An 11969-nucleotide genomic window follows, 5' to 3' on the forward strand; every position below is an offset into this window, starting at 1 on the left:
AAACAAAAAAAATAGATAAATCTATACTTATTTATTTTAAAAAACAAAAAAATATACTTATTTTATTTCTTCAAGTATTCTTATTGAAATTACATGTGGCTTGGCGCGGGGGGTGGGGGCATGAGTTCAAGCTACAAAGCTATAGTCTTCTTCTTTCTTCTGTCTACATTTCCTTTCCTTTTTCTGGCTTTTATTTGATTTTCTTAGCTACAATCTTCATTTTCATCGCTTCAAAGCTATAAGGTACTCAATTTTAATGCTTTAAACTCGAATAAATCGGGTAGCCTACATTCACTTCAATTATCCTTCTATTTTCCATTGTCAATGTCATCAGAGGAGGAAGAATCGTATTACGTTGTATATTCTCTGGACAACTACTTATACGGCAACTTATCAGAGGAGTCTCAGAGTAGAGTGCCCTTGCACAATTGCCTCATTAGAATTGTGGTCGAGCATATATTAAAGTTGTCATCCCAACATGGACATTTAATTGATATGTTAGAGAACCTTGAACCAATGGGAATTCCGGACATCAAATTTGGGCAAGAGCTTAAGGTTTTCTTTACAGTCCCGAACTAGCAAATCATGTCCCTTATTAGTCTTAATCTCAATCCTAATCTAGTTGTTGCAGCGTTTATCAACTTTCACCTCCTAATGGTAGAAGTCATCCTATATTTTAAGGCTGGTTCCATTGCTTGTGTAAAGGGTTCCATCCAAAATCTCCAGACCGAACTTGGATTTCTTATGACTTTTCTTGGGGATACCGTAATGCATTTGCAGCACAACAAGAATATAGTGACAGATATCGAGGCAATGGTTAATGATGTAGGACGTTTCTTGTATTTCTTCTTTTTCACCATTATTCTCTTGGTTATTTCTATGAAGAAAGGAACCGGAAAAGCAATGACGGATTTTGAAGCTGTGGTCAATGAAGTAGGAAGTTTGCTGCATAATAAATTTTTCAACTTGATTGAGGATATAACATTGCAGACCACTAAAGAGGACGGAAATAAGAAAAAAGGAGTAAAGCTGGAAGTAACAAGAAAGAAATAACGGGCATCAAAGCTCTGGTCCAGGAGGTAGGAAGTTGCTTAGAGCCATCCTTTTTCTTGGTTACTGAGAGCGGAGAATGGGATCTTGCTCTGTCCAATTTGTTAACAAAGTTTGAGCTCTTGAAAGCAAAGATCAAGGAGCACTGCATTGCAGTCTCAAAGATGCCAAGTGATATGACTCCAAAGACTGCCATGGTTTCACTCTTCATTGTTGCTTCCGTTCTTGATGATCTCATAGACACAATAAATAACAAGCCTGACAAGATAATTGGTGTTGAAGATCAAATTGTAACACTCCATAAGGAGCTAATGTCATTAGGATCTTCTGTCACCAATATGGCTGGTCAGCAGGAAGCAGAACATGAACTTATGTTACAAATGAGTGACATAGCATATGAAGTTGAATATGTTATTTAACTCATTTCCACATGTTTGGTATCTCACCCTCAGGCTCCCTCAACTCATTGAGAAGATTCAGCTTATTAAGATGGCTATCAAAGACATGAAGAACAGTGTTGATGACATGACCCGTCCCGAATCACCCTAATGGATCTGACATGTGTCGTGCGTCGATGGTAGATACCAGCAAAGTGTCGGACCCACCACCAAAGCAAACTTGACATGCTTTAACTGTTATAATTTTATAAAAATTTCGGCAGAGTTCTCTCTGAAAATGAACTAAAACCACATGGAAATAAAATCAAATATCCCAAACATGTACATATAGGTTAAAATAGGGTAAACCGTCCCCTCAAAATATCGACGATTCAAATACAATACTGGCAATTCGACTTTTACAACAATTTCTAAACCACAGTACCTAAAATGCATAATATATACACAAAACATAGCAGGCCCAACACATGGAACTAATTTCTGACCAAAAGAGGTGTTTATCCCAAAATATGAACTATTAAACTGAAAAGATCATTCATACAATGCTTGACAATCTATGGCTCAACTCAATAGATCAACTGGCCCAGTAGTGCTCAACTCAGCTACTATCTGATAAGAGAAATAGTGATAAAAAATGTGAACCTATAACTCAGTAGGGGTGTAAGCGGTCCGATTTTACCGGTTTTTGACAGATTTTCAAACCAAACCGTTTAAATCAGTTTGAGAAAAATCCAAACCTAAACCAAACCATTTTGAACGGTTTGAAAAAAACTCAAACCTAAACCTAATGGTTTGGTCCGATTTTAAACAGCCGGTTTCCCCATATATTTTTTTTCGTCTACTTTTATATCATTAATTCATTGAATTCAATATATATTTATATTTTACTAGCAATAAATCTAAAACAAACGAAACCCCTGTTTGAATCAAATTTTTGGAACAAAAAATGAAAATTTGGACCATTATCCCACAAGTCCAACCGCCTTTCTTGACCTTCTGTTTCATGTGTGGGACCTAGCCTCCTCTCTAACGATTAATTTTCTTGTTATGATGATATGAAAAATATGGCTCAAACAGAGGCTAAATATATCTAATATAAATTTAAATACCAACTAAATCAAAGAAAAATTACAGTAAACTAAAGCATAGTTTTTTTCATTTTTGTTCACCTTTTTCAGGCTAATGACGATATAATAACGTTACAATATAAGTCTACTAAATTAGATATAAGCCCAAAAAATATAATGATGTCCAATAAGACCTCGTGATCATCATATCTACAAAAAAGATACTGATTAAACAAAGAGAATAACCAACCACAAATAATAAAATAATTATTTATAATATCTAAACATAACAATTACACAAGTTTACATTTGTATGATGTTACGAAACGCATTTAATTTCAGATTCTTACCTTAGTTTGTTCCAAAAAAAATTATTGATCTTAAACTTTATTCATAGCAAATATTATCACCGAATGTCTAGGATCTCTTTGTCTTCGATTTGGTATAATAGACTACTATTCAACTTTGAAGAGACGTGAAAAATATGAAAAAGAAGTGTGTGGTGTCGATGGCTCAAGACTGTGTTGGATGTCGGCTAAGTTCATCTAAAATTTGAAGAGGAAAATGACTTTTGATAGATTATGTTAGTCTTAAGATTAGTGGATATATATTAGGATTATTGGATGATAATAACAATAATAATAATAATATATCTGTATTAGAAAATTAGAAATTGACAAAAATACCTACAAATGAAACTATTGAATTTTACATATTTAGATGAATTTTCAAAAAAAATTCATTTTTTCATTTTTTTTATTTTTTCGCCGGTCCGGTTTGGTTTTAAACCGCAATTAAAATTCTTAAACCTAAACCAAACCATTTTGACCGGTTTGGTTTGGGACAAAACTATTTCGTTGACCGGGTCCACGTGGCACCAAATCGGCATTTTCTAAAATGCGATTTCAGTTCAATTTTTCAGTTTGACAGTTTTTGCTTATAGCCCTATAACTTAGTGAGTGGATATTTGTAAAAATATACTTTTCCATTCATAAAATCTTTCTGAAAACCGACATATAGCATAAAATTTCTTTTCGCAGACATATAAACTAAAATATTTATTCTTTAAACTGAATAAGCTGAATTCTATAATTTAAAATCTGATAATACTATTAAAACTAAAATATACTATAATCATAAACATCCTTATTCTGTATATTGCATTTCTAAAATCTAATAATCTATGTAATACTGAAACATCACATCAAAAATATACCCGGAATAACCAAACTCGTGTATCGATTAATCTTGATATACATAGCAAGGTTGTTCAATTCTAAAATTCAGTAATTCTCGTCATACGCTCGCAGAGCTATAAAATGGTCATACACTATGGAAACACATTCACAATAGTGCAGAGCGGGTAAAATCACTATACTTATCACACGCTGTGGAAACATATTCACACCAACGCAGAGTGAGTAAAATAACCATATGAAGTCATACACTGTGGAAACACATTCACACCAGTGCAGAAGAGGGTAAAATGACTTAGGTACTTTCTGGTGGTTTTTAGAAAATAACTTTAAATATGCTGAAACATTTAATACTTATATAACATGCTAATAAAATGATTTACTAAATTGAATTTAACTTTTAAAAACAACCGGTTATAAATCAACTTTATTTTGAAAATCTGTTGTCAAATCGACTGTATGAATTAATAAATTTTCTGAGTTATTAAAAATTAAATAAATACTAATTTCTTGAAAAATAAGCTTATCCATTCACATAATACAAGCTGAACCTAAGATGGTCGATATGCTCTTCCAATCTCCTCGTCACCACCTGGAATACATAACAAGATGACTAATCAACCACTATTAAATTAAGAAACTTTAAGATCTACTTCTATAATACTTAACTAAAATTGGTCGATGCTCGAATGAATTTTCCAAATAATCCTTTGATCAATTGGAGCTAATCCTACTTTCTAATCCCTTGTCTAATAACTAATTCATCAACAGAACCTTCTTCCCGATTTTAAAACTAATTTTACTCTCCAATCTAGTGAAACTAGTAACCATAATTCCACCCATTTAATAAACATTTTGTTCCATAAAATCAACTCCCAAGTGAAATATTCCATATATATAATCATTTCCACAATTAATTAATCAAAAATCCGAAATCGAATTCTAGGGTTGTCCCAAAAAATTTATTGCCTACCTTGCTGAAACTGAAACAAAATTAATCCCCAAACTTGAGCTTCAAATCATACATATATCATCTAAATTTGACATTTTATTACTACAAGTTAAAACCCTAAAAATTTAACATAAGTCACACCTTAATCACTTGGAACAATGGATAAATTAAACCCAAAACTTGGAGAAAATAACCTTACCTCACTTCCTCTTCTTCCCTTCTCTTCATTTCTTCCTTCTTTCTCTTTTTCTTCTCTTATTTTCCTTATTTTTTCTCCCTATTTTCGGTCTCCAGCTCTCTGCCCGTTTCTTTAGAGTGTGTGTGTGTGTGTGTGTGTGTTTGAGATTAAAAAATGGGTCAATGGTTGAATATAATGGTCCACTAACCCAAAATTATAAAGGAAGTCCTTCAACTCTTTCTTTATAACACATTTAATCCTATAACTTCCAAAAATATATAAGTAAATTCCCAACTTTAAAACGTATCCAATTTAACCTTCATATTTTGCCAATTGCAAAATAAACCCAAATAAAATATTTAATTTCATTTTAGTCCTTAATTGACTTGACTTTGAAAATTCCACTATTGACTTTGACTAGGTCAAAATGTGGGTTGTAACAATTGATGCAGTTGGAATATCAAAATTTGCAAAATATCCAGTTGAACAGGTATCATCGCAATCTACAAAATATCCTGCTCTTGGAAACATTGTTGTAGGGTTTGAGAAAGTGGCTAATGAAATTTTAGAACAACTTGTTAGAGGACTAGACCAGCTGCAAATTATTTCCATCTTTGGTATGCCTGGACTTGGTAAGACCGCGTTAGCAAATAAACTATATAATGATCCTTCTCTTGTCGATCCTATTGACAAGCATTCCTGGTGTGTTGTTTCTCAAACATGTAATAAGAAAAATTTGTTGATTGAAATTTTGAGCTCAATGGATCGTGATCAAAGAGAAACATTTATGGATATGGAGGAAGAAAGTTTGGTGGAAAAACTTTACAAAGCCTTAAAAGAATTGCGGCACCTCATTGTGATGGATGATATATGGGATATCAATGTGTGGAATGATTTGAAAAGATATTTTCCAAATGATAAAGCTGGGAGCAAAATCTTATTCACCACTCGATATAAAGAAGTTGGTTCGAAAGCTTCACCTTATAGTGGTATAAATGAATTTTCTTTTCTGTCGGATGCTGAATGTTGGGAATTATTAAAAAGGAAGGTGTTTGAAGATAAAAAATGTCCTCAAGAATTGTTAAACATTGGGAAGAAAATTGCAACAAGTTGCAATGGCCTACCACTTGCAGTGGTTGTGATAGCTGCAGTTCTTGCAAACACGGAGAAGAAAGAACAATTGTGGCAAGAAGTTGCAAGAAATTTAAGTTCACATATATCGGACAACCCAAACAAATTCATGAAGATATTGGAACTTAGCTATGAACATTTACCGAACCATTTGAAATAATGTTTTCTTTACTTTGGAGCATTTGAGGAAGATGAGGAAATCCTAGTACAAGAATTGATATCTCTTTGGAAGGCCGAAGGATTTATAAAGAAGGAAGATCATAAATGCTTAGAGGATGTGGCCCTAGAATATTTGATGCAACTAATTGATAGGAGCTTGGTATTTATTTCCAAACGAAACTTTGATAGTCAAGTCAAAACTTGTAAGGTTCATGATCTACTGCGTGAAATATGCTTGAAAATAGGTGAAGAAAAGAACTTTTTGAAGGTGCTCAAATTGTAAGTTTACTGTTCTATTTTCTCCCATTTTTGTTTTTAGCATACTAATAATATTTATATATATATATATATATATATATATATATATGTGTATATATGTATATATATATATATATATATATATATATATATATATATATATATATATATATATATATATATATATATATATATATATATATATATATATATATATATATATATATATATATATATATATATATATATATATATACAACACCCTTAAAATCCTTGAAATAACCTCTTTTTCAGGGACTGTGTTTATATATGTATATATATATATATATGTGTATATATATATATATATATATATATATATATATATGATTATGTCGATGGTGTGATTATGTTGTTATGATTGACGATGATCATCCACCACTTTTCTTGAGTCAAGTATGCATGTATCAGCATTACCACAGTCTCCGTATCTCTGAGAGCCATTCTAGGTGCTCTTTGCCTTTTGGCCTACACATGCGCTCTCTTCGATGTCATAATCGTGTGATGACCAGTTTAATCCCAAGCAGCTTCAATGTTCTTAGTGCCTTGGAATTTCCAGAAGCCGTAGAGTTCATATTGTAATAGGAATTGAAAATCTGGTTCACTTGAGGTACTTGGCAATTTCATGTGAACCGCTACCAATGGAAAGCTTCCACAAACTAGAATTTCTTTATGTGGACAATTTAACTTCAAATATAGTTGAAATACCGGATGTCCTTCTTACTATGATGAGTTTGAGACACGTGAATTTTAGGGACAGTGGACACTTCAGTGAATCTATTCGTCGGCAAGCAACTAAGGAGCAAAACTTCCAGATAAGTAATAACGTACAAAGTATGTCTATGATTATAATTTCCGATGAAACAAATGAGAAAATTTTGAGATGTTGCACCAATCTTCGCAAAGTGAAATGTAGATTGACAACTAAACGCCATTATTCTTTTGACTCTCTTAATCACCTCATTTCAGTGAATTTTTTTATGAACTATCAACGTTCCAGACTGATCGTTCTACCCTTAAATCTAAAAAAATTGACACTAAATCGTTTACATATTTCTCTGGAGCAAATGGAGATAATTCGGGATTGCTGAACCTAGAGGTTCACAAATTAGGATTTGTCTATTTTGATGAAAGGATACGGAACGCCTCAAGTGAATTCCCTGAACTTAAATTCTTGAAACTCACATCTGCAGACCTCAAAGAATGGAATGCCTCAAGCGATAATTTCCCAAGTCTTGAAGTACTAGCATTGCAATATTGTAGCTATCTGAAAATGATCCCTTCTAGTTTTGGCAATATTCTAATGTTACAGAAGATTGACGTCTACAGGTGCGCGAAATCTGTCAAGGTGTAATACCTTAATTATAAAATATGTAAATATATAAAAGAGAGTCAAACGTATCACGCGGTTACGTATTGCCAAGTTATGTTTGATTTTATAGTTGTTAGATTGTTAGATTAAATTCAATTTTATTGAAAGGATTAAGTATAATAAACTATAAAATTCAATAAGATGAAAGAAAAACTAGTTTTAGTGATCAAAGAGACCTTAGAAATCGCTTAAACATAAAATGATTAAGTTTGGGTATCGCCTATTTAATTATTGAAATTATTTAAAATAATTAATTGTTTATTTAAAAATTATATCGTATTTCAGGTGACGAGACTGACATCAGAACAGCTTACCAACCGGATTGATTTTGCGAACATAGTACTGTGAGTAGAAAAATATAAATATTTTTAAAGTATCTATAAATTAAGTTTATTGTTAAAGTATGTACAATTATATACAATTATGTGTTCGAATTATATGGTTATATGGAAATATCTGTTATTCTGATACATGCAGGATTTCAAAGCTTGTATACGGTACATTGTGAATTGGAATATGAGATATGATTTTGAGATCGACCAGAAAAGTACCCGTGATTATGTATTTCTTCTACTTTACTGAGGGGCCTTAGCTGTGTTCTATACTACATTGAGGGGTCTTGGACCGAGGATGAAGGGGTTTTGACCGTGTACATATAGTTTACTGAAAGGCCTTGGCCGTGTTCTAGAATTGATTATGAGAGGTCTTTGAGATCGACTTTCGTTCACGGAAGAGCCAAAGGCTCGTGGCAAAAGTTCGTAGCCCGAGAGGCAGATTATATATGTCAGTCAGAGGGTACATTTTTGGTGGATTTTTCAGCACATTTGATGTGATGAGATTATAGCATGGTTATTAGCTGATGTTTATATCATGATTTTGAGATGATATTTAATGACCTTATGTAAATATTTCACTTTTGGTTAAAATTACATGATGTTATCTTGTGAATTATTAAATGATATGAATTCGATTTTCGATAGAAATGTAAAACTGAAAAAGTATAATTATTTTCGAACTTCTCCACTCACTGAGCTATCAACTCATATATTTTTCCACGATTTTTCCTATAGGTAGCAATTGATTCTTTTTAGCTGGAAGAGCCTAATAATTTCAAAAAAAGAGCCACACGACATGTTGAATATTATAACTCATATTGATGAAGCACGAAGTAAATATTTTAGGCTCATCGCATTATATTTTATATAAGCATTTGATTTTGTTGCATTTTTTGAAATAACCCATAGTCAGCGTTGGTGATAGACTTGATATCTAGTCAGCATCTATCATCGGCGCACGTCACGTTTCGGGTCCACTAGGGTGATTCGGGACGGGTCGTGTCAAAGTGGTATCAGAGCATGGTCTATAAAGTTTTGAAAGTCTTCATAGTTCAAACATTGGCATATCATGCATTATTTAGTGTGTGTGATTACATGTCGTGGTGGCAGAAATCACTGGCTCTCTAGCTCGAATGTATGGAACCAAAAATGATAGAAAATTATTTTTTTAATGGATTTAGAAATGACTAGCATGTAAGTGTGGTAGTTGTAATGATCCGATGGTTGGAAATGTTATAAGTTGTTGGGTTGGAACTATGTGTGTCTGTAATCTAGTACGATTTGAACAGATTTTGATGATTTTGCTGGGCATTCGAAGTTATAGATTTTACAATCAGCGTGGAATTTTAATTATTTTGGAGCCAAATGGTCATTAGTGTTATAAAAAATTTTGTGGTGATTTGTAGCCACTTATATGGGATGATAATAGAAATTAGAATGATGTAAATTTATGCTATATGATAAGAGATAGTGGAAGAGAAAATGACGATTCGTTGATTGATAGATAACATTGTGTTATTGTGTACTTTAGGCATCGAGAAAATTAATAGTAAGTCCAATTATTTGGATTATTTATGAGTTGTTTGATTACAAGGAATGTGAGAAAAATAGGGTTGAACTTCATAATGATTACCTATTATGGGGTGATTTGTTGCTTAAGAAATATAATTAAATGGATATGTGTATTTATGTATGTTTATGTGAATCGAGAAATAAAAAGGAGTAGAGAATGGTAAGGTTGGAATTTACTAAGATTTGGAAAATAAAAACAAATTAGAGAATGGTAGAATCGAAATTTGTTGAGATTGGGAAATTAACACGTGGTATATTGATGTGTGAAATGTTCATGTGATAAATATAAATGTTATTATCTTGAAGCATTAAGGAAAATTGATATAATTAAATATTTTAGATCATACAATATGACGATAAATGCCAAGGTTACATGATCATAACATGATATGGTGAATAGCATGTAAATGAATATAATGGTTGTCCTATAGTAAAATAGTGTGATGAAAGATTTGGGTTATTAAGTTAATTAAATTTTTTTTTTAAAGGCCATTTGTTGGAGTATTGTGTTATATTCCGTAGAATTTGAAATTTTGAAGTTAAGGTGAACAAATGAAGTTTTAGTGATGTAAATTTTGAGTTATTTTCGATTGTATTTTCAGATTACATGAATAAGGCATTCCATTCTTCTCGAAATCTGTACGTTATGGAACATATGGATGACATGTTGGATAGCCTAAAGTCTAAGATGACCATCATGTAAATTTTATCCAATTGTGGAATGGTATTTTTAGGTTATAATCTTAATTAAAGGTCTTTTATGTGATATACAAGAAGGCTTATGCATTGGTGATAGATCAACTGCCTATTTATGGAATAAGGGTATGTTATTATTGTCTCTTTATAGAAAGAAAGAACAAAGCTTGTATGGGTATAGAAATGTCAAAAGTTTCGCGATTAGGAAATTCTGAGGAAATATTTGCTCTTATATTTAAGGATGATGAGTGATTGATTCACGATAATGATTTATGATAATGGATTATGTTAAGGTTAGAAAGTGTTCTGAAGTAAAATGATGAATTATGAGTTACATGATAGATTGTTGAAGAGGTATAATTAAAACATGATTTGGAGTTGGTTTTATTGGGATTATGTCATCACATTGCGAGAAATATCAATCATTAGAGTTTTAAGGTATATTTTATTAGAAATGGTGGATATGGAAATTGTGTATATATTATTATTGGATGATATAGAATTAAAGGAAAAGAACATCATATTGAGCTATCTCAATTGTTTTATTGGGGATAATTAGAATTTTAGAAAATCATGAATAATTGAATTTTTGGATATATTGTCAACTTGGAATGGAGGTAGTTACCCTCAAACATTTTTGTTTGGGGATTCTAAATATACGAAATGAAGACAGAATAATATTTAAATCATTGTGGATAGATTGATAAAGTTACAAGATTCTTTTTAAAAGATATAGTCATTTCATAGGATAAATTTATAAAATTATATATAGACATTATTGTTAATTACATGGTGGAATTGTAGTGTCTATCTTTGGTTAGTTGTAAGAAGTTATATAATTAAATTACATTTTACATCTTTTTTTGATAGAATGTCAGACACTATGAAGACAAGTTCAAAAGAGAGGCTATCGACTATGATTGTTTAATTAAGGGAGACTGAGATAATTATTTATTTTTCATGGAATTGACATATAAAAACTAGACACAAGTGACGATAATTGAGGTTATATATAATATTGAGATATTCCAAGGATGTACGACGAAATGGGTGAAAGATTGTTGTTCGATCTTAATATGTAACCATTGTTATAGAAAAGGAATGTGATTAGAGAATAGTTTAAATTAGGACGTATGGTGAAGATTTGGAAAACATGAAAAGTAGTATTTTGAAAGTCCAATTGGAAAAATAATTGAGTTTTCCTAAGGTTTTAGAAAAAAAAAGAGAAAATAAAAAGGATGAAAATATTATATATTGGCTCGTAGGAAGTTATTAAAAATATGATAGAAAAGATTAAATTTTGGGACTAAAAGTTCGTGGGAGAAATCATTCAATAGAAGAAGCATTATGGCAAGTGATAATCAAATGTGTTCTCTACATATTTATATGTGCAAATCTTAGCCAACTGAATTTCAAGGACGAAATTCTTTGAATGAGGTGAGTTTTGTAATACCTTAAATATAAAATATGTATATATATATAAAAGAGAGTCAAACATATCATGCCATACTTAAAAAGAGAGAGAGAGAGAGAGACAAACAGACAAAAAAATAACAATATATATAT

General features: G+C 31.5%; 1 protein-coding gene across 1 annotated transcript; it reads left to right on the forward strand.

Moving 5' to 3' along the window:
• The first annotated feature begins 5268 nt into the window (after nt 1-5268).
• On the forward strand, nt 5269-7010 carry LOC111379941 (putative late blight resistance protein homolog R1A-3). Its single transcript, XM_023003384.1, has 3 exons — nt 5269-6049; nt 6152-6410; nt 6878-7010. Exons 1-3 carry the CDS (start codon nt 5269-5271, stop codon nt 7008-7010), a joined length of 1173 nt encoding a protein of 390 aa, XP_022859152.1.
• Nucleotides 7011-11969: the final 4959 nt, after the last annotated feature.

This window comes from Olea europaea, unplaced genomic scaffold (assembly GCF_002742605.1).
Source record: "Olea europaea var. sylvestris unplaced genomic scaffold, O_europaea_v1 scaffold2067, whole genome shotgun sequence".
Classification (NCBI taxonomy): Eukaryota; Viridiplantae; Streptophyta; class Magnoliopsida; order Lamiales; family Oleaceae; genus Olea; species Olea europaea.

Excerpts from the sequence above, each read along its gene's own strand:
- LOC111379941 (XM_023003384.1), top strand. The coding sequence starts at position 5,269 with ATGTGGGTTGTAACAATTGATGCAGTTGGAATATCAAAATTTGCAAAA. Across the intron at positions 6,050-6,151 it reads AGAAGTTGCAAGAAATTTAA|CATTTGAGGAAGATGAGGAA; the intron begins GTTCACATATAT and ends TTTACTTTGGAG. Across the intron at positions 6,411-6,877 it reads TTTTTGAAGGTGCTCAAATT|GTGCTCTTTGCCTTTTGGCC; the intron begins GTAAGTTTACTG and ends GAGCCATTCTAG.